The 26,677-nt window shown below is 37.6% G+C and overlaps 1 protein-coding gene and 1 pseudogene across 1 annotated transcript; one reads left to right on the top strand and one right to left on the bottom strand.

The window, feature by feature from the left end:
• Window positions 1–210: 210 nt before the first annotated feature.
• Window positions 211–8,353, top strand: LOC106919617 (uncharacterized; annotated as a pseudogene).
• Window positions 8,354–8,377: 24 nt separating this feature from the next.
• cog3 (component of oligomeric golgi complex 3) lies at window positions 8,378–26,677 on the bottom strand. The gene is made up of 23 exons (XM_014990106.2): window positions 26,466–26,677; window positions 26,065–26,211; window positions 25,920–25,981; window positions 25,517–25,682; window positions 25,040–25,114; window positions 24,715–24,807; window positions 24,379–24,504; window positions 23,546–23,626; window positions 23,411–23,454; window positions 23,172–23,298; window positions 22,237–22,328; window positions 21,922–22,061; window positions 16,089–16,249; window positions 15,371–15,479; window positions 15,163–15,281; window positions 14,934–15,023; window positions 13,969–14,089; window positions 13,591–13,679; window positions 13,308–13,442; window positions 12,896–12,971; window positions 12,628–12,755; window positions 10,304–10,402; window positions 8,378–10,136 (listed from the first exon to the last, which is right to left on the bottom strand). Exons 1-23 carry the CDS (start codon window positions 26,631–26,633, stop codon window positions 10,107–10,109), a joined length of 2,478 nt encoding a protein of 825 aa, XP_014845592.2. The 5' UTR covers window positions 26,634–26,677; the 3' UTR covers window positions 8,378–10,106.

The raw sequence follows: 26,677 nt of genomic DNA, 5'->3' as shown, positions 1-26,677 counted from the left end.
TTTGACCGTATTGTGCCTGATGCAACTTTTTGTGGTTTCTCTGCTCACCCCTGCTTCACAATGAGTCAAGACTATCACAGACATGATGCAAACACCCGGCTCGCCAGGCAAATCAACTGAGATGGAGACAAAAACAAATCCTGGACCTGTAAACAAACAGACGTCTGGAGAGAACTGACCCAAATCTAGAGTTAATGCACGAGAGTTAATATGGAGCCAAACCCGAGCAGGTCAGACGACATGTGATGAGGCTTGATTTAAATCGATTTATTTATTTAGTGAAGCAAGAGTTGCATGCTATGTTATCTATTGCATATGAGTCGCTAAAACAGATACTCACGTACACGCTTTAAAGAGATGCCATAATCATATTTTGCTCACTCTCACATTAAATTAGGCTACACTTTTCCTGTTTGGCATGAGTTAGGAGGATAACAATAGGCTTCCTAAAGCCTGGAATATTTTTGGAAGTTTTTAAAACCTCTTCATTTTTAGAAGTTTACATATATTGACCTAGTGTTTAGTAAAAATGTCATTTTAAACTGTACTATGTGCTGTATCAAACATTTTTGAACAACTTTAAGCCTTTTAAATAACTTGCTGGATTATAGGCTCAGTTATCTTGACAGAACTTGTCTTTGACAGAGTCAGGTATGCAGGACGTCATTCCCACTCACGTTTTGCAGCGCTGGCCAAACATTTTTTTTTTTTTTTTTTTTAAGATTAAGATGAGGACTTTGTGATAGCTACTACAAAACAACGACTTTTTTTTGTTTTTGAGCTGTTTTCTAAGATGCTTTGTGGGATTCTTAGGGTCTGTCACTTTGGGAGATTGATCTATACCCAAGCTTTAATTTCCTGATGTCTCGAGATGTTTTCTCAACATTTCCATATAATATTCTTTTCTCATAATGGCATCTATTTTATGAACACACCCTACAAACACAGATAATCTCCTTACTTTGTAATGTGGATGGTGCTGTCAGCTTTGCAAGCTTCCTTACTTTCTCTTCAAATATAATGACGACTGTTACAGCAAAACTTATTTATATATATATATATATATATACATACATACACAAAAATTGTGATAGCATATGGTTTTTCCCATGCATCTTGCCAAATATCCACGATGTTAAGAAAAGGAAGCAGTGTGTTTGAGGTGTCTCCAAAGGTGTGACTCCAATTACATAAAATGATGTAAGTAAAGTTATTAGAAGCTTGCAAACCCATGACAACATCATGACTAAGGATAATTTTAGACAGTGTATATAAATACAGTATTTGTCTTCAATTTTAAATCTGTTTTCATCCCCAAGTGAATCAATTTACTTTGACTGAATCTACAGAATAAACAACTGCATTTTATTGTATGGGTCCTTGAGTTATGCTTTGAATGTTGTTGGCCTGAAAAAAAAAAAAGTGATAACGAAGAACTGGTTCCAGGGAAACCTCATCAGACATTCTCACAATCCTCACTTATGATGGGAGGACTGTCACCAGAATCAACGTTGGCACACAGACGTACGAGGACCTCGGTAAGTTTTTCTTCTGTCTTAGAAATCCTATTCGGTAAATGAATGTACATTTTTAAAGATGCTTAGTATTTTTATTTTTTTTTCTGTCTGCAGACTATAAACCAAAATATGTTTTGCTTAAGGGTAAAGAAGATCATTATGACAGTTTGGAGCAGAGAGCTGATGATGAGGTATTCAGATTTGTAAAATATGTCTGCCTGCGAATGTCACTGACAGAGTCAAAGATTTGCCTGGACATCCTGAGCCGGAGAGGGAAAAAAAAATCTTGGCTTTATTGCCATATCTGAAATATTTTGGTATTGTTTAGAGACATTTTCTTCTTTTGCCAAAGTAAAACTGAACTTGAGCTTTCACAGCCTTGTCACATTGTAAGTTTTATGTTTTGAAAGCTGATATGACATGGTATCCAGAGACAAGGAGTTTCGCGGCTCTGATTTATTCATGAAGCACGAGTTAAAGACCTCAAAGAATTTAATAAATTATGAAGAGTCTTTGTTTTTTCTCCTTTCACTTCAGAGTGAGCTGAAGATATCCCCAGATAATGAAATGTTGGATTTGCACAGCAAGGGAACTCCCCACTCTCCTACAGCCTGCCAAGAAGGAACAGAAGAGACCTTAACTAATCTTGACAAGGTATAGAAGAAAATGTCACTTATAAACTCCTCATTTTCCTTTTCTGGTTTAAATACGAATCCATTTGTGGAACAGGCAATTAATTCAGATTTGTTTTGTGACAAATTAGCCCTTTCATCACTTATTCATCTACAAAAGAACTGTAAGAAATTGAATTAGATGTTTAATACTAATTGATTTGCAATTGCATAGTAACACGGTTTCATGTAAAAGTATTTATAGCTGTTAACTTTTTCACGTTTCGGGATATTACAATAACAAGAAAAAAAAAAGGAGTGTTTTATTTTGTATGTATGTCATCAAAACCAAGCTGAGGGAAAATTGCGAAGGAAAAACAAAATTACTTGTTTGGTTTTTTTCCTTTGAATCAATTTCTGAAAATCCTCTTTCATTTCTATTTGACCCTCTTTAAATAAAATAAAATTCAATCCAACTGATGCTGCCTGATGTCATCTCCAAAATTGTTAGTCGTTTCATAAGCAACTGCCAGAAAAAGGTAGTTATACTACAAAATATTGACTCAGACAGACTGAATATGTCACACATTTCAGATTTAATTTGCAAAAAAGCAGCTAAAATCACGACTCATCTACCTTCCATTTCACAGATATGTGCTACTTTGTGTAGTACGGAGGTATTTTTGATGCGACTGTAAAGTTGAAGTCAGAGAGAAAAAAGCCTGTAGTTTTGTAATTTTAGTTAGTTTCTTTTTTAGTCTTTCACAAATACAAAACAACAGCTACAGTCCTTCAAATTCTTAAATGCAAGTACACAAACTGTATTCTTTGAGTCAAACTTAAAAAAAAAAAAAAATCTTACACTTACAGACTGAGCTGTAAAGCGAGATTTGAATCAAGCGGAGTAGAGTAGGAAGGACATGGCCAAGGCTAGCTTTACACCATTTGTCAAGCTGAAAGTGGAGCAAAACATTTTGTGTCTTGTGGTAATATGTATGCCTGAATTACCACCATGCTACTAAGGAGGTATTTTTGCTCAGAGAACAGTCAGCAGTTCAAAAAAAGGAAGAAAAAAAAAACCCTCCAGTGACCAGTGTTCTTATAGCCTACAGTGCTGAGCTAAAAGAGGTGAGAGAGTGCAGCTCAGGCCACTGTTGACATGGAGGCTCACTCATGATAAAAGGAACAAAAGCTCCTGTCAGTGTGTGCAACTTGGAATTGAACTGATTTTTAAAACAAAGGGGGGGGGGGGGGAACAGTCAGCAGTATTAAAATCCACACCACCTGACTTTTTATCCATTCAGACAGACGAAATGAAACGTTCACATATACAGCAGAATTTATATTATTGTGAGGTATTACAACGAGAAATGAGTAGAATCTCTAAAAAAAATCCCAGACCTTCTATTTCAAACCTCTTAGCATTTTGTCCGCGCTTGCAGCAAAGCTCCAGGGGATGGGAACGTCGGTTTAGTCAATTACTTGCACCAATCTGAAATGTTTTAAAAAGTCAGCAGAGGACAGACAAGACGGACTTTAAAGATCTCCTGCACTTGCTCCGATAGCACCTTTACAAAAGTAAAATTGGTACTTCGCTTTAAATTATCTACACTTTTGTAGTTAAAAAAAAAACAGGAGAGAAGTTGCCTTTGCGTTGTTAAAGTTTTTGTGTCACAGTCTATTTTAGGAACAAATGTGGGTTAAATTAACAACATTCATTTCACCCTCAGCTCTACTTTAAGCTGAAATGGTGTGTCAGATAAAAATTTAAAGGAAAAAAAAATCCTTTTCGTTATTACTGTTGAGACTGTCAATGTGCCCAGTTTCAGTATTTAGGTCACACTGAGCCCAGTAACAGCTTCAGAGTCCAGAACTCAGGCAGCTCTTTGAGTATTTATATTTTATTTTATTCATGACTTGGCACATTCAGAACTCCAGAGTTCAGGTATTCTAGGATGAGTATTAAATGCCGACTGGAAAAAATCAGAATAAGGTTACACATGTAAATGCATTCAAAGGATGGAAAAGGGGGCCTGCGTAGACTGGCTATTTATACACAACTAGTTAGATTATTCTTAAAACTGAACAGACACTATTTGTAAAACACAACGATAAGACATGTTTGTATCAATATAATGTATCAAGTAAGAAACGTCATTACCTGTGAACTTTACAGTGCGGAACAAACTACTGTGTTAATATTCTGTAATTACATTTTCTGAATAAAAAAAAGAATTAATTAAAAACGTTGAAGAAAACAAATCTTGAAATTTGAACCTGGAAAATAAGAATTTTGAAGAGTTAATTTATTGGATGACAGGATTTTTTTGTTGTCAGTCACATTAGTTCATTTCAAGTGGACACATCGTGCTTTAAAATCCTTCATTACATTTAAATCGTTCAGTTGTGGCCTATATAAAGTTTAACTCCAACTCGTTTTGGTACTGTCTCTTTAAATGTAAATGAGGCACTTCATAACAGAGCATTCCACTCCACCCTGTTCTGCCATTTTTGTAGTATGACAGAAATGTGAAAATCTATCAATTCATTACACTTAGTTAAATTCAGGATGTTTTTTAAAAGAAAAAGTAAAACTCATAATCTGTTCTTATTGCAACAAACAAAAAAAAACTTGTGTTATTACAACACCCCATGTTTATTGTTTAACAAGAAATGAATATTATTTTACTTATTGTGGCCCACGCGTCAAAACATTTGAGCAGCATAACTTAAGCTGTTGCCAAAGGGTGACGCTTAATCAGAATCAAACAAATGCAATATGTCGCATTATAATAAAAAATAAAATGAAATTATACATAGATTTTATTCAAAATATCTAATTTATGCACTGCTGGTGAATGTATAAACCGCTCCTGAACTTGAGCAAAAGTTAAGTTCCCACTGGCCCCGCAGCCAGGAGTGGACCCTAACCCACCACAAAATCTGCTTGTGCCTCTGGCCAGCCTTGACTGAAGTTTTGCATGAAAACAGAATTTAGGATATTTATATCATTTTTTTTTCTCATTAGTTTTTCTGCGGCAAAAAATGCCTCATGAAGCTCCACTGCAAAAACACAAAATGTTAGCAAGTATTTTTTGGTGTAATTTCAAGCGCAAATTATATTGTGAATATAATACACAATACTTAGAGTAAGACAACATTAACTTACAAGTAACTTTTCACCAAGAAACATGAAATTGTTTTAAGTAAATAATCGCTTGATATTGAATTAAAAAAAGTACCAACTCCACATTTTTCACGTAAGTGATAAAAAATTGCCACTTGAGCTACTGCTCTTTCATCAGTATTACGAAATTACCAACTTCAAAACAGGCTCTTATGCCTTGCTTAAAGGTTACCTGTAAGTTAATTTTGTATTATTTCACAAATACAAAGATATTTGCACTAGAAACTAGACCATAAGTAAGATCTTGTGTTTTTTCCAGGGGGTGATTGATGGAGAGTCAGACAAAGAGGAAGATCAAAGGTCAGTACTGCTAGTCTGTTACTACCTTCTGTGACTAAACTTGTTTTTCAATTAAATTTCAACACCTGTCAGTATCTGAATTCCAATTTTCCATGGCACACCCCCAGGCGGCATGATCTGAAGTCGAAAGAGGGTTCACATGAAGACCGTTACACATACTCTGAATCAGGGGTCGCCAACCTTTTTGAGACTGGGAGCCACTTCACAGGTACAGAGTAACACAAAGGGCTACTTGTTTGATAAAGACAAATGTTCTTGTCTTTATCAAACAAGACATTGTTGACATTTTTCTATCTTGTCCTTTAAAACAATGATACATATGATTGCATGCAGTCTAATCATGTTAATGGGACTACTCACAATAGTTATCAGTAATGATTTACCATGGGATGATATGGTTAATTGCTATTATGTGATCAGAAGTTCTTAGTTTTAATATTTTGTTTACCGTAAACTTCCAAGAAATTAAACACACAAAATGAAACTTCTATAGGTATGACCGATTTATAAGAAACGTAACATTGATGTGCGCATGCGCATTACCACGAGGTATGCTGGATTGATGAGGTATGACAGATGGACAGAACACCGACGACTGACAAGGTCCCCTCGGGCGACCGGGTGCCCACGGGCACTGTGTTGGTGACCCCTGCTGGACCATATTGCAAGCAGATTAAGGTTTTACCATCATTCCCTTTAATTCATCTGTGTTGTTAAATCTTTAACATTACAGGACACGTAGACAGTTATGTCACCTCAAGTGATTTTTTGGATTTCGAGTCGTCCACCACAGAAGAGGGGACATTGGAGGGTGAAAGAGAAATGAGCTACAACAGCATCTTCTCTTTCAATGTGAGGAAGGAGAGACTAAAGGTGATGTCACATGTTGAATGTTCAAATCACAGTAAAAATGTGTAAAAAGCCTTCAGGTGAATGTATCTGTTGTAGCACTAGCACAATCTCACGCTAACACACCGTAAAGGGATGGTGTTATGTATTTTCCAGGCGCTTGGTGGCATTTTATAGCAAAGCCAAGTAACCACCTTCAGTTGTTATAAAAATGCTGCATGTAGCAAAGATGACTTACAAAAAATTTTACTTTGTAGTGTCACGCCTTGAAATTGGGTTTCTGTCTCTTTAAGAAGCTCCTGCCCTTTTCAACACACTGCCTTCAGCACATCATCACAATAATGTTTCGTTCTTAAGAGCATTGCGCTGAGTAGTAGTTCATCTGATAAGTTCAGCAGACTAACAGTTCCACCAGGTGTTTGCTAATCGCTGCTGCCGCTAGTCTGCGGGAGCTGAGTGGGGGGTTGGGTTGCTCTGTGAGGCAGAATCTCGGCCGGAGACTGCAAGCTCTGTGAAATAGGCGGTGCTTTGTAGGAACAAGCATATGGGCTGCCATGTGAGATGCATTAGTAGTTAGACATTCTGATCAATCTAAAAGTAGAGTGAAAAATTAAGAAATGTGTTATTTGCATTTACCTTAACGAGATTGTTAGGGGTACAAACAATTATGGCCCTGGTGGGGTTATAAAAAGACGCATACTTTTTAACAGCATTTTACAGTGCACTCAAATAAGATCCCTCTGACTGTTACTGTTCTATGCATCTCCAACTGAACATGAATTTATCCTACGGCTTTTCACACATCTGTATTTATACTTATTCTTAATATGGACAAATTAAGAATGAGTGACAATTCCTTCTTTGCATCAACAGACGGTGCCATTTATCAGACGCTACAAAAATGGCAACATTTTCTGTTTGGTTTTTCAAGATGGAACTGGACATGTGTGGTATCCTCTCACGTGAGGCCTGGCGATAAAGTGCCGCTTTGATACGAGTAGAACGTTGTCTCCTTAATCATCCTGGAAAGCTACCCATCGGGAAGACTTGCCATCCTCGCGGCAACGTCGCATTCAAAGAACTTGTCTTGTGTGGTGGTCCTGGAGAACAAAGTCGATGAGCCACAGATTAAGGCGCTTTTTACCAGCAGTGAGCAGACCTGCTTTCATGAGAATGGCAACATTTGGTAAGATTTTCTATTTTATTTGCAGAAAAATCTGCATCCATGAGTCACTAAGATCTTTCAAGCGATTCCCTTTCTACGCTAGGGTTAATCTTACTTCAACAGGAGGCACGTTGTACAGTGAAACGGGAGATGTGAAGAAACGCTGGAAGTGGCAGGAGAATGAGCAACATGTTCATGCTCCCCCCTGCCAGCCATTCCACCTCACCCTAAGCCCTTTCCTTAAAGTCCACATCCAATCCCAGGAAGATATCAGCATTCTTTTCAACTCCAATAAACACAGCGTGGAGGTCATCAAAGAGGCTAGTGTGATCGTAAGTTGTTGCGTGACCCCAATTTCAGATCTAAATCACCCCTTCTGCTTTTGCATTTTTTAGTTTTTTTTTTTTATTTGCTTTTTGTAGACAAAACATGTCAGCAAGCAAACAGCGCCAGTGCATGACTCGCTTAAGTCTTATCTGAAGCAGAAGAGTCCAGAGATCAAGGCGCTGCTCCAGAACATCCAGTCCCTCGCCACCTATCAAAGCAGTGAAACTCCACCGAAGGTCGACCCTCATCCTGCAGATGGAAAGGCAGCAGCTGCCAGTGAAACGGCAACACTGCCAAGAAGACCCCCCAAAGCTGGCGATGTCCTTCAATAGGATTTTCTCATTTGTGTGAAGCGACTTGAGCCGCGGCGTCCCTTGAATTTGAATTTAACGTCTAAGTGCTTTTTAGAAATAAAGCCAAGTAACATTAATAACCTCTTCTTTTATTAAGAATGTCCATAAATAGAAGACCTCTACAAATCAATTTACATGGGACAAACCAAAGCAAAGAGTACACTGATGACACATCCGTTCTTCATGTAAGGGCAAAATATCATACTGTGTGAGAGTAAATGCTGAATTTACCAAGTTATAAAAGAAGTATAAAAACACAAATTTTCAGTTTTGCTTTCCAAATGTGCAACTAAACAACAAAAACATTCAAAGTGGAGGTCGCAGGTGAGAAGGTTTGTGAAAACATCCGTCTCTGCTCTGATTAGAGAGAACAAACTTGTCGGACCTGACTCACCCATGGTACAGGTCATCATTTGGCTACACAGAAGGAGACTAACAATGCCTTGGCAAAAGTATCAATACTCCTTCACCTTCTTCACAGTTTTTTTTTCCACCTTGTAACAACAAACTTTGGGGCATTAAACAGATTTTATGCACCAACAGAGTTCTGTTTAATCGTGAAGTGGAAGGAAAAAGACATCAACATGCTTTGTAAGAATAAATCTGAAATGTATGACAAGCATTTATTTTCCCTTTGTAATTTCTACCACTAGTGCTCATACAGATACTGATATTCTCACCCAATTTTTCTGTACAAAGTAGTTCAAGCTGAATCAGGAGCATGTGTGAGCAGTTCTTTTTTGTATTTTAAAGCTATAGGTTATACATTGGATTTAGTTCCAGTAACACATGAAGATGCTTTGTTCTTAGCTATTCCACCACTGGCCCTGCTAGATGTTTAAAGTTGGTGTTTTGCTAGAAGACGAAACTCTGCCTCCCCTCTCGGGTCTTCTCACAGCAAGATGCTGCAACCGCTATGAGTCATGGTAGGGATTGAGTATTTAGGATATTTTGCATGTAGTGGGGAAAAAAATATATATATATTGTTGCGCTCATTTAAAACACAATAGCTTATACAGATTTGGTGCATCCCTACCATGTCTTAAAACAAACTGTACAGGACTTCTTTTGGTGTTCTTGCAGCTCCTTTATAAATGACATTTATGAAGCAGCTAAATGGTGGATTTTACTGCTTTTTACCTTTTTTTTTAAAGAAAAATATGCAAGTTGTGTATGTATAATTTTTCCCTCCACTTCACAGTGATGCACTTCCTTGTCTCAGTCAACAAAATATTTGAAGGTCAGTAGATGCCATGTGACGAATGTGAAAATGTTTAAACATGTATTAATATTTATGCAAGGCGTTGTATAAAGACTTTTGCATGGTAAAATAAAGAACTAAAATATTTTTGCAGCATTTTCCTTCCAAACCACAGAAGGGAACTGGGCATATGACCGTGACTTACTGACCATCAGTTGCTAACTGACTTTAATAAGTCGGTCATGTCCTCATTTTTAAATCCATACCCCATCTTTATATTACCACCAAAACTGTTCCACATTAAGAGATGCAACCGTGATAATAAACCCACCACTCTAAGCAGGAGTAACCCTAAGCCCCTGTAATTTTTTGCACAACAGGCTGATCTTGAAAAGTCCTTCTCAACATGAGTACCCAAACCTTCATTTGATACTTTTTTTTTTTTTTTTTTTTAAAACATCCATCCAGCACTCCCGTCCCAGCAGGTAGCACAGGTGCAGGGTCTTTTCTGGTCATTCCGCCCCCTCAGCCTCCCGGTCATGACTGAAGCGCCGGCTTCACGCCGCCATCGAGAGGGTGCATCGATTCACCGAACATTACTTATTCACAGACAGCAGCAGGTTAATCTGAAATAAAGCCGTGGAAAGTGATGAGCACTCGCTGGGCCTGAGCTGATGCACTTTATTAAATGTATCTTTCCTGAAGTTGGCTTGAAGCACTTTCAGAAGCTGGAGCATCATTATTTAAAATATCTAAAACCCCTAAAGGTTGTGTTAATCCCACAGAGCTGTACCTGCTCCATAGATGGACATGCAATGATTTGAAGGTCTTCTCCACTGTATTCCTCCTGAAGCAAAGTGTGCAGTCTTTGGAAAACCTGCTGGATGTTATTCTGTGTGGAAAAAAAAAACAAAAAAAAAAACATCCTATTACTGAGTGCTGGAGGGAAATTAAACCACATTTCCATCTGGCCTCTGTCCCCTTACTATCCCTGTTTCCATGTCAACCAGTGAATTTTGTTTCTCTCATTCAGCCTCACCTGGCACCTTGATGAACAGTACACAGGCAGCACAAATATTTCTCTATTAGAGTTCAATCACACTGACAAAATTTTTGGCGAGAGGCTCCATCTCCGTGCCACATTAAAACAAAAACACTTATCCTGAGAGTCGACGGCAAACAAAGAGCTGCTGTCGCCGTCTCTCCAAAAATTCAACAACGGTCCTCTTATCTCAGCAGCTAATTTCCACGATTGAATGGATGAATAAGGACACGAATAAGACCTAACATTATAAGAGGTTTGTTTACAAGACAGAAAGATTTGCACAACAACAGAATTATATATAGTGCCAGTAAATGCTTCAAAAACACTCAGAATTAATGTCATATTAATTTGTGTGCTCTTAATGATACATTTAAACAGTTCTTTTTTTTCTCCCCCCCCAACCACCTTAAATAATATTTTTATAGACTCGGCATAAAGACTTGTCTACTAAGGGTGCCCACGACTGAATTTATACTCGATTTTATATAACCCGCAGAGACCGTGCGTCAAAATTACTCATACGAGCTTAACTATAAAAATACATCATTACAAATATTTGAATAAATGCCCTTGAGCAAGGTGTAGAGAAACCACATGTTTTATAGCAATCATCAAGCTTCTAGCCCACATTTGACCTTGTTTCTCATCAAATCTGGTGGAGTTAATTTAAATTAGCTGGATTCCTGAAAGCAGGGTCTATAACTTTGAGGTTAAGAGCTTCCAGAGGGTTAATGTTAGCCTGCTTCTTCTATTCAAAGACCAATGTTCCTGTTAAGAACCATTGTCCTGTTGGAACATCCAGTTGTGTCCAACCTCATATTACCCCACAGTATGATTCTGCCACCGCCATGGCCTCCTTGACTTAATTGTTGCCATTTCTGCAACAATTGTTTCTTCAGACAAGAAACAAGTATACTTGTTTCAGACTTACATGTAGAAACAAGTATACTCCTTTCTTGTCTGAAACTACAGCAGAAGGCATTTAGTTTGCCAATGTGGGCAAGTGTAAACTGCAGTGAAGCTTAAGAGTTTAACTTCAGACCAGACGCATCTTTTCTGGTGAGCATTTATCAGTTCATCCTGATGTGAAACATGATGCACTATAAACAGTGACAGTGGTGTTCCATCTTAAGATTTATAGATTTTCCTTTCCTTTGATTATAGAAACTATTAGCTCAATGATGCCTATGAAGCAGGATAAAGAAGGAGGCATTTTGGGAGCAAAGTGATGCATCTTATCAGTTGATGTGCATCAAGTGGTGCATTTAACACACCTAATATGCTTTGCATTGAAGTGCTTGCAGAAAAAAAAAAGAAATCACTGGACTCCAGCTTCGGATAGTCCAATGTGAAGCATCACTGCTTCTGAACAGAACAGGTTCAGAAAGGATCGCTGGGCGCTCTGCCTCATAGCCTTGGGTGCTGACAAGCGACGAGATGCAGCCAAAGTGGACTGTTTGATGGGAAAGAATGGGGCACATTTTTCTTGGCAGATGACCGACACGGCTGATCTCTGTTGTCGTTAATGTTCTAGAATGGCTCCAACCTCAATGCATTTTGTTTAAACGCCAAGGCTATCTCTGGAAACCAACTTGTTTTGAATAAGTGTGGCCAAACATTTGAACCAGGACCCAGATTGGCCAACAAAACACCTGTGATTTATCTTCAATTAACTAAAGGACATTTGCTAAATATTGCTCTGTGCGTATGCACATTAAAGCCTGCAAGTATATTTTTTACTGCATGGATTTAAGAAAATCCACAGAAAATTCTGACTTGTACATCCGACTGTAGTTGGATCAACTATTGACTCACAATGAATGCATAAAAACCACAACAGTGTCCTCTACAATCGCAGAGAGAAGTACTGTAACTTCAGCAATCTGATGACGCTCTGTAAATAATATAATCTTATATAGCTAACTGAAATTTAAATTAAACTTGAACTGTGACAGCAGGGTAAAACCGGACAGTAAAAACGAAGCAAATAACTTTTTTTAAGCCGTTATAATGACTTAAAAAGAAACCAAGTCATCCAGTAAATGTCAACCCCGTGCTTTTCTGCCACCCACCCGAACAGGCTTAAAAAGGATGAACTCTGTGTCTCTGTTGGCCAAGTACAAGGACATGCTCTGTAAAGTGCTCGGCAGCTTGCTCTTCATCACTCGGTATGTGGCCATCACTATATCGTTGATCTTTGCTGAAAAGAGAGGGGAGAGGAAGAAAAAAAAATGTATATGCTGAAAAAAAAGACAAAGAAAAACACTGGCATAACCTCTAGCATTTGCCATATGGGCCTTGATGAATTGCTTCATGGTGTTTTCCTGAGACAAATCTTACCTGGCTGAGCCCAAGGTTGCTGAGACAGGCTGTAGGTGGGACCACCTTGGACGGCCATCGTTTTCAGAGCTGAAACCTGAGCAGAGCCGCAACAAAGCATTACAGCTTGACAAATAGCAGAGCTGTCAACTCATCTGTTTTTGTTTGGAAATAAATAAAACACTTACCCCAATTTAAACAAAAGACATATTTTAAAAAAGGCATTATTTCACACTTAGCTGAATTAGAAAACCTTGACAACAGCAGAAACATTCTTTAGAAGCTTTTCACTTAGGTATTAAGACCTTATGTGGCAAGTGAATAAACAAATGATTACAAAAAATAAATAAATAAATCAAAAGCTGAGAAAAAATGAAGGTCGAACTGAGGTGTTTTAGCCTGAGGCTAAGTCTGCCTTCGCTCTAACTGTTACCTTGGTGAGAAACTCCTCAAGGTTCCCCACAAAGATCTGAGTCTGCTGCTGGATAAACTGCTCACAGCTGAACTTCAGGTGTCGGTCCACATCCTTCTTTGAGTCAATGTAGTGCTCTTTTATCTCTGGTGTTCCCTGGGGGGTCATAGAAAAAAAAAAGGATTTAGTGCTATCAAGCAGGAGCTCCCTTAGGCGGGGTGCTATCAAAGCACATAAAATGAATAGTATGTTTAGTATGAAAGGTGAAGGGAGACATAAAAAAAGAAAAAAAAAATTACTCTACCTCCAACAGGAATTCAAGTATGGCATTGTGACTATTGAGTCGGAAGAATTTAGGAACAGCCTTGGGGTTCAGGATTTTGAAGGCAGCATCTTAGAACAAAGCAAGAGAGATTAAATCTGAGTTGGTGCAGAATTAGAGTGCCATCTAGTGCCGGGAAATGTAACAAGCCAGTTGACGGAGATGAGGGCGATAGGAGGAGCCACTCTTGCCCTGAGAGGCATCGGTTAATGTACGTTATGTTGCTGGATTACAATTTCCGCATTAATTGTTGCCACCGGTGCATGTGATAGGCACAAGTTGCTTAATGAGCGTGAAAATGTAATGACTGGCTTTATGGAGCTGAACACCAACGTTCCCCTCTGCCTTTAATTATCTTACCTCGCGTTTTTTTCAGGTCCAGTGAGATTTCCTTGATGGCAAAATCAGTGTGAAATGGGGCAATCTGTTCACGCAATATCAGCAGGTGCTTGATCAGGAAAAGTTGCCCGTCTATTTGAGTCTGCAGGAAGGGAAAGCACAGTGATACATCTGCTGACTGTCTGAACTACGGCGAACACAAAAAGACACAGGAATATGAAAAGACAGGATGATAAGCAAAATGGCTGATCATTAGCTGGTGATTAACCGTAGCCAGAATATGAATATCACTGCAACAAATAAGGGGGTTAAAATCACTTGTTGCTCAGTCAGCAAGTAAAGCTTTTGTGAAGAAAAAAAAAAAAGGAACATCAACAATATTGGGTGGGAACATGTCCCCTGAGATTAATGCTGCTGCTTTAATTTAAAGTGGAAGATTTTGAAATGCCACTGAGCACTAGATACTGACAGCAAATTTGGAGGTGAGAAAAGCCCATAAATAAAGGATGGGTTTGCTGAATTCTCTGCGGAGCTTCAGAACGTCTAAATTATTAAATTAAACACATAAATAATTTCCTTTATATAAAAAAATAATAGCTAAAACAAAAACATGAGCAAAATCAAAAATGTAAACAAACTAAAATATAGCAACATTTAAGTAAAATCAAAATAAACAAAAATTCTGACAAAAATGTATATAAAAAAATCAATAAAACAAACATTTAAATAAAGTGATATGAAACATATATTTACCAAAGCACCACATAAAATCACGTAAAATAACTAAATCTAAAGGATTTTACTACACAGTAGCTAAATCCAATGATTTCACAAGCAGCTTATTTTAAAGGTTACGCTATGAGTGAAACATTCATCATCAAACTTTCAAAGTTCACAGAAAGAAAAAGTTTTTTTTTTTTTTTTCGTCAGCTGATGTTATTATAAAAACCTATAACCACATAATAAACTTAACAGAACATGCCAACCTTGTTTTTAAGGATGATATCAGAGGCTTTAAGCAGCGACTGGATGCAGGCAGATAAGGCTTCTTGAGATAAACCCTGAAATACTGCTCTCTAGAAAAAAAAAAATACAAAGACTTGGTGTTAAAAAAAACAAGTAGATGAAATGGAAAAAAAAAAACAACAACTAAAAGTAAACACTACAAATCCTGCAGCACTTTAAATTAGTTTCCCATAAACATGGAAGTCTTACATCAATGCATCTGTAGAGCTTGGACAAACAAACCAGGGTTCGCCTGACAGTGGGGTACCACATGCCGTGCAGATCCGCGGGAGACACAGATGTCTGAAGTCGGGAGGGTTCCACATTGCCTGTTTTGGTGCAAAAATGAGAAGACAACATCAGGTAAATTATAGCAGTCAGTATTGGGAAAATAATATCACAACCTGAAAAAACAGACCTGCATTGCTGTTTCTTCTTCTATCGGCGTCTTCAAGCTGAACATCAGAAAACACAGACTCTTGTGACATCTGCTTCATCTGTTCTTCCTTCAAGCTCTGGGCAATTCTCTGTTGTTGACGAGAAGAGCAAAAGACAAGCGTCGATACAGCGAACACAAGAAAATACAGTTCTGGGAAGAAGTCAGTAACGGCTTTTTAAAGCTAACCAAAGTAAACGTCTGCAATCAAATCCATGTAAGTTTTAGCAGTCAAAGACAAAATCTAACGTTTTTCGCGTGAAATGTGAAGATATTCACTCCTGAGGTTTCCCAACCTAAATAAGGGGTTAAGAGTTTTAAGGAAAAAGTAACTAGAAACAGAAGTTGGAGTTAGAATTCTTTTTCCTTCTTTTTCTTCATCTTGATGTCAGTTTTTCTTCATGAAAACTGACATAAAATGAAATGCATCTGAGAGAAATAAAACGACAGAGAATAAACCACGCAGACATCACAATACCACAGAGGCAAGAAGGGGAAAATGCTTTGCAGCCCAACTCATTTCAGAGTTTCATAAAACTGCTTCCATAAATGCTAAAATCATTTCTATTCATCAAAAAGAAATGAAATGGACCACAGCATTTATGAATTATGTTTGCCTCCAATACGGCCTAAGGCCAAGACGTTTAAAATAAATAAATAAATAAATAAAGGCTATCCCATTTCAGAAAACAAGACTCACCTCCATCATTTCCAGTTTTTCAGGATAAGCCAGATCACCTGGAGCTGGGTTGTAACCTGTGATATCAGTCTGGATGTAAATGTGAGTCCTGTAGACCAGCCTCTCCTGAACGTCCTCCAGCATCTGCTTCACCACGGCATCAAAGGCGCCCAGCTGAGCAGCTACAAGACAGAACATGGGGTCAGTTTAGCCGGCAGCAAAACCACAACAAATTTGTATGTACATTTTAAAAGTTGCAGGCCAGCTTCGGTTCGCACTAAAGCATCAAAATGTAAATGCAACACATCACGAGACCAAAGATTACGCCAAAATGTAATCATTCACTAACAAACGTAAAATAAAACACTGCAATGTTTCTCTCCAACAAGTAGCTGTTATAAAAGCTGTTTAAATTCCCAATACGATACTAATATGATATAATAATTGAATTCTAAAGCTCATCTTCAGAGTCAATTAGGTTTATTGCCATTTCTTCGATACACATGATGCCTAGGAACTTAAAACAAACATTATATTCAATCAAGGAGAATCCAGCCGGCTGGTGTTCAGTTCGGATTATTCAAATGCACTCCAATAATATGTTCAGATTTTGATCCAATTGCATACAGTACAATTTAATCTGAGTGTTGAGCAAAACACTGCGACAGACTGGCGACCTGTCCAGGGTGTACCCCGCCTCTCGCCCGGAACGTGAGCTGGAGATAGGCACCAGCACCCCTCCCGACCCCACTGAGGGACAAGGGTGAAGGAAAATGGATGGATGGATGGATGTTGAGCAAAACAATCAAATTCACTAGACTGTGATGCAAATCGAAGTTTTCTGCCTAGACAAATGATGAGAAAGAAAGATTTATGAGTGGCATTAACCTTTAAGAGAGCTGTCAATTTTATACCGTTTTTAACATGACCAAACTGAACTAAGATCAGCTCCTGGTGGCACAGTTAAACAGAGCTCAGCCAAATAGTGAATTAAAGATGTAATTTTAGAACCTTTCGGGATAAACGTTAATCTCTTCATGTAGAACCAAAGCTGTGACATTTACCCTCAAAGGTAAAAGCTTGTTGACTGCTGTGTCATTGTGAATGTGTAGTTCAGACTTCTGTCTACTCTGTACGTCACTCGTCATTAGTGATGTTCAGCTGCTCCCTGGCTTTAAGCTTCTCCATAACAATTTCCTACTTAGTTGAACTGCAACAACATTAATTGAACCCTTGGGCTCCAACAAGCTAAAACTCCACCCAGTTCCTATTGTTGCAGCACAAAGTCTTATGTTAGGAGTCACTTATGACATTGAAACTATGACTGTTATACAGTTAATCAAAGACTAAACAACTTCTGTCTTTAAAATGTGAGGAGTCTGTCAGCACATAAAACCAGAAACAAGATCTTTCTACCTGAATAAGGATTTGAGGAAAAAAGAAAACCATTTAACAGAAAGAACCTCCAGCAGAACATGGCTCAGTGTAACCAGCCAAGTCTAACAAATCCCACAGTCTTGGTTCATTTGAATATATTATGGTAGTCTGTCCTGAGGTTGTTTCTAAAGGAAAAAAAAAAGAGGCTAAACTGTATTTTTTGAAACAGTTTAGACTCTGTATCAGTTTAGACTCTAAAGATTCCCCACAAGAGTCTTTAGACTTGCAAGAGCATTACGAAAGTTTTTTTTTTTTTTTTTCCTTTATCAAATACGTGTTTACTTCTCTGGGCATTTTGTAGGGTATTCAGTGCAATCCTGTCAAGACTGTACCTGCTAAATATTTTAGTTGACCAATGTTTAACTTTTCCCTTGTCTCTGGTAAGTTTGTTCTCAGCAGCAGTAAACATTCATGCCCCTCTAATTTTTTTTCCTGTACAGGTTAAACTAAGACTTTTCTGACAGTAGTATGTCTGGCCTGCAGCCTAATCAATGTTTGTATTGAATTAAGTTGTTTATAATATAATTGCAACTGCTTAGGCTAACAATGATCGTAGTAGATGTAGCCAGTAATCTACTTGCAAACAGCTGGATGTTTTATGGTGTTGTGCATTAAAATTATATTCTGCTCTAGTATAAATGCAAATATTTTTTATGGAAATCAAAGAGACAAACAAATATCCTTTCTAAAGCATGTTCCTCCCAGAACTTTAAGTGCTTCACAATGAGGTAAATGTTGAAAAACAGTCGCTTTTACTGAATTTGCCGCAACACACACACAAAAAAATAGGGACGATTTTAAAGATGTGGGTGCAACCATTAAACCGTGTCAACACACACACTCACAGAGCTTTGAAAACTGAGAAAATAGCTGCGGGCGGAATACTGGTAATTGTGACAGCAGCATGAGAAAACCTGATAAATCTACACTCACTTACACTTTAGATTCCTCTGCCACAGAGGTGTTTTATTTGAGCAAAGTGTTGTGCAGAGCAAATGTGGAATATGAAATGAGCAATCGGGTATTACAGTCTTTATCCTCAGCAAAGTGTAGTTAAATGCACGCCACTCTGGCAGGAAGCTACAACAAAGACGTTGAAGTGGCTTAAACAGTCATACAGCTGTCTCTTTTTTTTCAATCTATAGTGCCTTAATGGCTTTTAATGGGGGAAGCCTTTGCTTAGACTAATATCTCTTAGGGATGAAACTAAATGAGCCCTTGGTTCTCTTCTTTGAGTTTAGTTCAGCGTCTGTGTGAAAATTATTTTGCTTCCAGGCTCAGAGTTAGAGGGTGCACCAGCAGCAATATTGTTTAGTGAAAATGAGGTAGATGTAAATTATTTAAGTAAATTATGTCTCAGTTTTCATATTAAAGCTCCCGTACCCCAGTGAGCAGCTACAACTTCACAGCCATGTTTCAGTGGATCTTATCTGGAGTTTCACGCAACAGACTGATACAAAGTATTATGTCATTGTGAAATGAAAATAATACAAAACTTGCAATTTTTTTTCAGGAAGGTCTAAAAAGCACCTTTTCCTGCTAGACTTAATTAAGATTCCAGTGCAACCAACTAACGTCAAGAGCCACATATTAAAAACAACATGATGGTGGCAGTATCATGCTGTGGAGATGTTTTCGGGTCAGGAAGCTAAACACACAACGATCATGAAAGAATCCATCTATTCCTGAAGTACATTTAATTAAAAGAAAATGGTAGCAGAAAATTATTTACAGGAAGCAAGTAAAATACAGCCCCCTTCATCATCCCTCACTCCTAGGATGGAGGGACTCCCCATGGCAACTATGGGAACCAAACATTTTATAAACGAGACAAATTTCACGACACTTTGAAATTCTTGAAGCTCAAAAGTTTTTACACTGTCCTATAATGGGGATATAGCATTGGCTTTTTATTCAGGGACAGTTGGTATTATTTATATGTAAAGACTCAGCAGTAAAGCAACACAAATCTATAGTTAGCTTTGCATTGTCATTTGAACAAAATCTAAAAAGAAACTATGTAGCCTCTCCTTCCACTTCATAATAATGCACTGATAATTCAAAAATAATCTTTTGCGTTGACCTGTAACATGAAATCAAGTTTCGAGGTTTATTGCGAGAATAAAATTGTTCTACATACAATATATATTGGAATATAAAGTAGTGGATGAAATTGCATTATTTTTGTCTTAGCTGTATGTCACGGCAGTTAAAGGTAACCTTCATGTTCAACTATTTATTATTATTATTACTACATAGGGAAAAACAGGGGGGGGGGGAAGGCTAATGTGTGCAAGACCAGTGCAACCTGTGGTTTTCATGTCTAACATGTCCAATATATTGGCTTGACTACAGAGACCTCAAGAGTTATCGATCTGCTGCGCTAGGAAGAGGGAGTTGCGTCGGAAAGACCAACTTGATCTCCCTGCAGCTTTTAAAATGGTATTTCAGTAAAAAGTCAAAAAGGAAAAAGCTACAACTAAAGTATTGGGGTGTTTTATAGCTGAAATTACTGCTGAGGAAGAAGTGGGATTTATATGTGTAAAGTATCTCAGCAGCAGTATAATATTCCTTCCCGCCGATGTTTTGGCAACAGTTATTTCTAAAATTTATGAAGAGGTATGACAGGGAATTATCAGAGCAGCCCATAAATTTGAATCATTTCATTTTAGGGGGGTGTTGAATGTCCATAAAAATGGTATTCAAAACGGTAATAACCATTTTTTTTTTCAAGATAATGTATTGTTTTTGTTAACATGAGTTACATTTAGATATGCTTTATAAAATGTCAGATTTGTTTCCCTTCCAGTCGAACAACAAACACTTTTCCTGTTTTAGGTCTGTTAGGGTTACCAACATTTAATTTCAATTTACATTCTTCTACTTTAAACGTTTACATGCATCTCCTAAATTATCTTTTAAATTGTGTGACAAACATTGATTATTTTTTCCACAAGTTTCTTCAACTAATTTGCCTGGATGTAATATGATCAATAATATCCAACCTAATTTAGATCAAGCAGCAACAACTTTTAAATAGATTATGGCAATGTACAGGAAAAAAAGAACACAAAACTATAATTTTGAAACTACTGAGCAAACTATTTGCAATTAAGAAAAGTTGTTAAGAATGGTTGATTAAAGGTTGGAACTTAGCTGAAATAAAAAACTGGAAAAAATAAAGATTTCAAGGACTGCAGTTTTGAAGAACAAATACCTCTGCTATAAAGAATGTTTTCATTTTCCCAGAAATAAAACTCTTTGTGAAGATTTAATAATACTTGACAATTCAAAACAACTTGACTAACATCTGATGTTTTTTTCTTAGACGTTGTGTTCTGTTTGTTCAAAACAACACCACAAAATACAAACAGAGCAACTCAGTAAAGTTTGGGGGAAAAACGTCAATTTTCTCCATAAGATTAAAAGCAATTAACTGAAGAAGCACAACAAACATATCAGAACTGCTAAAGACTTAACATCACAGCAAAAGTCCTTCATCAAATCTATTGTTGAATATCCTGTCCTTTTCATTGACTGGAAAAAACTTTGGTGTTTTTCTTAGTGAGTGTTCCCCAACCCTGGTCCTCAGGGCCCACTGTCCTGCATGTTTGAGGACTTCCCCTGCTGCCACACACCTGACTTAAATGAATGGGTGACTAACAGGCTTCTGCAGCAGCTGATGGCATGCAGAGGAGGTAAAGCAATCATTTCAATCAACCGTGACAGAGCAGGGTCACCTCTAAAACATGCAGGACAGTGTGCCTTCAGGGCGAGTGTTGTGGACCACTGTTCTAAATAATTTTCAGATTCTCCTTTGTATAATGTGCTTTGTACCTGCTGCCCTCAATTCCAGACTCAGAAAGGAAAAAAAAAAAAAAGAATGCTATCCTATGCAGATGACACTAAGGTTTAAATGTAACTGTAAAAATGCTAAAAGACTGTCTTCGACTCAAAAGTTGAAGGCTTTTGAGTTGTCTTAAGTCTTAATTTTCTGTATTTCTTTGAAAGAAGTACAAGGGTCTATATTTTTGCTTAGCAATGTTTCTTCATTTGTGGACATGGAACACATTCAAGAAATTTTAACATCACAGACATGGGTACGGTTGGTAATTTTAGCCTCAAAGGTCAGAAAAGTGCTGTGGTGAAGCAGTCAGCAGAGGCAATAGGCCACAATATGTCAAATCTCTCAGCTAGCCCACTTGCAGCAGCACAAATTGTTTGATTAGGTGACGCTTGATGCACTGAACACACTGAACACCATCAGAGGAGGGTTAAGGCTGTTTTTAAATCTGGTTAGGTTGTTTCCCCCTCATGTTTATGTTCTATTTCCCGTTACATGCAGGTAGCTAAGTCCAAATCGTGAGCACAGTATGCCTAATGATGAGTTTTAATAAGAGAAAGAGCTCGAACCTACCATTGTTTTGAACGTGGTCTTCCAACATCTCATTCTTTAGGATGCTGCACAGCTCAGACAGGGTTTCGAGGTGTATGATGTGGATTATCAGCGGCCGGAGAACATCGTACAGCGACAAACACAACTTCTCTAAAAGTTCGCTGTCAGAGATTAAAAATTACATTAGTGAAATATTAAAACGTTGATTTCAACACTCAATCACCAATTTCAAGTTTCTAGAGTGGATTTTAAAGAGCTCCCGCCCTAAGCAAACACACAGTTCCTGCCTACTTGCTTACTGTAGCGTGCTGTCCATGTTCAGCTGCTACTACTCACTCTAATTTAGACGTAGGCTTGGTGAAGAACTCATTAAACAGCTGATGTTCATCCTGACACACATGAACCATGAAGGCACAGCCACTTCGGACCTGTAGACACAATTAGCACATGTTCATAAACTCCAAATACAGGTCATTGCAAAAGCATAGATGCCCTATTAAAATATTTTACAAGCAAAAACATCAATATATTATAGTTTATATGATAACACGTGGTGAAAATGCTCGATTCTTCCTCTGCCTGAATCTGTCGTTGCGTCCTTGGGCAAATCACTTCACCTGCCTTGCCTGCTGGTGGTGGTCAGAGGGGCCAGTACAAGGCATTTACCATAAATGTGGTACAAAAAAAATGTGCTTTGCATTTGTATTCACCCTCTTGACTCAATACTTTGCAGGGCCACCTTTGGCATCAAATACAGTTGTAAGTGAACCTGCTCTTCACATCTAGAAGCTGCAGTGTTTGCCTATTTTATTTTTTTTTTCTCCAATCTATTGGGTAAAATTTTAATAAAATACATTAGAATATGTTGTTGTAATGTGAGGACATGTATAAAAAAGAGTTGAAATAACTCGAGTACTTTTGAAAGGCATTCAGCGCTAAGCAAATTGAAAAAAATATATATTTAATCTATTTCTGTGCCAAGTTCTAGGTCAGGCATATTCACTCACAGTTTGAAAATTAAATATGTTGGAGGATATTCTAACAGGATTGTGTTTCTGCTGATAAATTTACTTGAACGAAAAGATCAACTCTCTTGACACCTGCTGTACACAATCTGAGGTCATGCTAATTTATCCGGCGCGTGGCTTTCTGCCTCCTCAAACACTCCAGAAAATGTCCCTGGGGCCGCATGCTGTCCTTTCCACGTAAACTAAAATGTCATCTTCCAATATCTAAAGGGCACCTCTGGCTTTGAACTCTCCATGCCTTACCAGAGCGCAGTGGTCTTTGCTGTTTTGCTTGGTCAAGTCAGTAATGGTGGATGTAATGCAGGGACTGAGCAGCTGCTCTCTCTGGTCAAGATAGCACTGGTGGATTTCATCTAGCAGCTGCTGGTACCTGCTCAGGTTAGGAGACAGAGAAGTCAATTTTAGAGTCTTAGGAAAATATGTTTATAAAAGGTAGCATGAAGCCACTGCTTTGATGAAGATAAACAAATAGTAATACTTACTCTGGGATCTTCTGTGCTCGCTGCTCTATCTGTTCAATCAGAGACTGAAGGGAGGAGATGTAGAAGTAAAATGTAATTTATAGAAAATAACCAAATATAACAGGCTGAAAATATTCAGGAAATAAATATACTCACTCTAACTTTAGGTGCAGCAGCTCTAAATTTCACATAATAAAGTGTAAATGCATTATCTGCATTAGTGAGACCCATTGGATCCTAAGAAAACAAAAACAAACAAAGTATGACATGACTAATAATGTCCTAAAACTTGCATACCTTTAAAGTTTCAGCAGTGAACATTTTAAGTTATTTGCATTCATCTATACAGGAAAAAAAGAAAAAAAAAAAAACATTTTCATACAAGATAAATATTACACAACTTGAACCGTTTCACTGTCATTGTTACAAACTACATGTAGCAATAAACAGAGTTTGCTAAAACCTACCAAGTGTCAAACTATGAAGACAGGGCACATTTACGCTACAACCTCACAGTATATAAGAATATACAAAAACAAAAACAAAAAAAAGGTTTAATTTTTTTATACTGAGGACAAAAAGCTGGCAACAAACATATATTCAACTTTAAGATGCAAATAAGTAAAAACTCTTTAAAGCCTTATAATGAAATTGATAAATTTGGATTTTTTTTAAGATTGCAAAACCTACATATGATTAAAAAACAGTGCTTATATGTGAATGGATAACAATAAGGAAATAGTTGTTTTTTTTTTAAATAGTCCTTTTTTAAAAAGAAAAAAAGGTGAGGAAACCGATATATTTTATATTTGTTGGCATCATCGTCCACATTTCAAAAAAAGAAGATCTTATGCAAGTATAAGCAAAACTAGAATGTCTACAAGAAAAAAGATACTTAATAAAAAAAATCTAGTAAGCACCTAAGGAGGTAAACACACAGGCTTACATTCCAATCACAGATCACTTTTAAGTTAATCATTTATTCTTACCCTTTTTGTTAACTGGCTTGTAAGAGATTGCATAGTGTTTACGATGTAGACCTTCATGAAGTGCATAGCTTTAGAGAGACACTGTTTAAATTTAGCCAAATAAACTGGATAATCCTTGAAATTTGGCTGTAACAAAAAAAAAAAAAAGTTAGAATTAATTTGTGTAGATCACTTAAAAATAGACATTTTTGGTTAAAATATGGATTTTGAACACAATCACTGAATACATCTACTATGTAACACAAGACCACTGAAACACCAACTATTACATGCAGTCATGGATTAAAGCATACGATTCTGGATTTTTATAAATATAAATTACTACACATTACTTACGTGTGATGAAACATATTCTATGCAATCATCCAATTTGGACAACATTGGTATAAAACCTTCACTATTTACAGATAAAGTTGGAGAATTCAGTTTCTGCAAAACAATAAAAAAATAAGCAAAGATTAAAGTCATTTAAATGCAAAGTATTTGTACTGTTATTGCAGTTAGTCTTGTCTGTGAGATTAAACAGGGTAAGAGACTATATTCTTAATTTTTTTTAATGAAGAGTATTACACACCTAAGTGACTAACTAAAATATGATCTGTGTAATGCAGTGTATGTTTTTTGCAATATGCAGAAAGGGAAAAAAAAAAGCCCAGCCTACTGTGTTTATGTTTTCCAACTCATTAAAGTATGACAGTTTCTGCTGAATGCTCTCTGCCAGGTCAACAAGCTCTGACTGCAAAGTGAAAAACAAACAGTTAAAACAGGTTAGGAAAAGTGCTCTTCCTATTTAGTTTGTGCACCAACATACAAATATGAAGCATGTTGAAACTTATATTGAAAACAGATTAGAAATAAGATCTCAGAACAGCAGACCAAAACATTTTCTCTTCATCCTTTCACCATGTGACACTGTGGATCTTCACAGCATATAGTACTTTCAAGACTTCACCTTTTGAGTATCATCAATTCATTTACACAATTTCAGCTCAGTTTTATTCACGTAATAATACATTTACAACTAGGATTTTCAAGCTTCAAAAACTGTAGAAAAACAACTGAAATGCAATTTACAGACACTCTATGGGCAAGCGATCCATTTAAAAGGTTTCAGTGAAAACAACTGATTTTCCCTTACTTGTTCTTTGAGCAGCTGTTCACAGGCCTCATGCAATGCCCCGGTCTTATTGGACACAAACAGGTACTGTTTCTGAAGAGAATCCAAATGGTCAAGAGCTGCATTCACATCTTTCAGAATAGCATCACACTGTTCTTGGTAGCTGTTCAAATCATCTCTGGTTCTCCTAAATGAAAACAAAGAACGCTGTGAGTTTTCTGAAAAAGTAGACAAAGTTATGTGGGTTACACTCATTGTAGTTTAACAGAGTTTGTGATGTGTTACTTACAGAATTTACAAATACATTGCACTTCAAGAACAAAACGAGAGTATATACAGAATGCACATAAGGACTAAATATTTTTAATAATGTTGATTATGTTTTAGGGTCTGTATAAAATCTTAAATTTTTGTATTTCAGCACCTGTACTTTGCGCTCTCATCCAAGTCCATGTTCGTCTGTAACTTGGCAAACCAGGCAAAGAACTGGAGGGAAGCAAACAGCGTCGTATCACACCATAGTAATATAGACAATGTTCCGCAGGGAAAGTTTAACTGGCTAAACTTACCTGCTGTGCAGTTTCTATCCTGTCATTTTCCATTTCGAGCATCTGAAAACCTTTGAGAAGGACGTCCTCTGTTGAAGCAGGCACAGCTGCTGTGAACGGGGACTGCAAGGACCGAGACGAGAGGCTGCACAGGTCCTCAATGGGCAGCTGCACAACAATACAGGAGTCACTGACAAGGTTTCAGCTAACTTGGAGGATAGCCTGGTACAAAAACAATAACTAAAGCAGGCTATCAGATAGGCTAAATTAAGCTAAAGTCAACTGAATGCAGCACTAAAATACACGAGAACTAATTCAGTCTCATACAGATGCAAAGTAATTGTAAAGTTAACTTCTCCAGGCATTTAGGAGTGGAGTTAGCATCCATGTTAGCCAGCTAGCTGTGTGGAGTCTCCTCTCACCTCCGAGGGAACAGACAGCGTTTCAGCCGCAGCTCGGATCTCCAGGACAGAGTCCATTTGCTTCTCCGTCAGGGGGGCCGTGGCATCCGTGCGGCGGTCCCATAAAGAAAGTTTCTCTCGGGTTTCCCTGTCTGTTAGATCCAGAAGCGACAGATCTGTGGACGCCATCGTCACTGAGACAGCACCAACGTCAGCAGCAACAACGAACAGGT

The sequence above is a fragment of the Poecilia mexicana genome, unplaced genomic scaffold (genome assembly GCF_051168715.1).
Source record: "Poecilia mexicana isolate PSO_F unplaced genomic scaffold, ASM5116871v1 scaffold_2, whole genome shotgun sequence".
NCBI lineage: Eukaryota > Metazoa > Chordata > Actinopteri > Cyprinodontiformes > Poeciliidae > Poecilia > Poecilia mexicana.
The sequence above is the reverse complement of the archived record's forward strand: the minus strand, read 5'-3'. Positions and strand labels throughout refer to the sequence as shown.

Bases quoted from the DNA above. Each gene is read 5' to 3' on its own strand.
- cog3 (XM_014990106.2), bottom strand. From the start codon at position 26,633: ATGGCGTCCACAGATCTGTCGCTTCTGGATCTAACAGACAGGGAAACC. The intron at 24,505-24,714 runs GTAAGTAATGTG...TTTTTGTTACAG, and splicing joins TAGAATATGTTTCATCACAC to CCAAATTTCAAGGATTATCC. The intron at 22,329-23,171 runs GTAAGGCATGGA...TTGTGTCTACAG, and splicing joins GCAAAGACCACTGCGCTCTG to GTCCGAAGTGGCTGTGCCTT.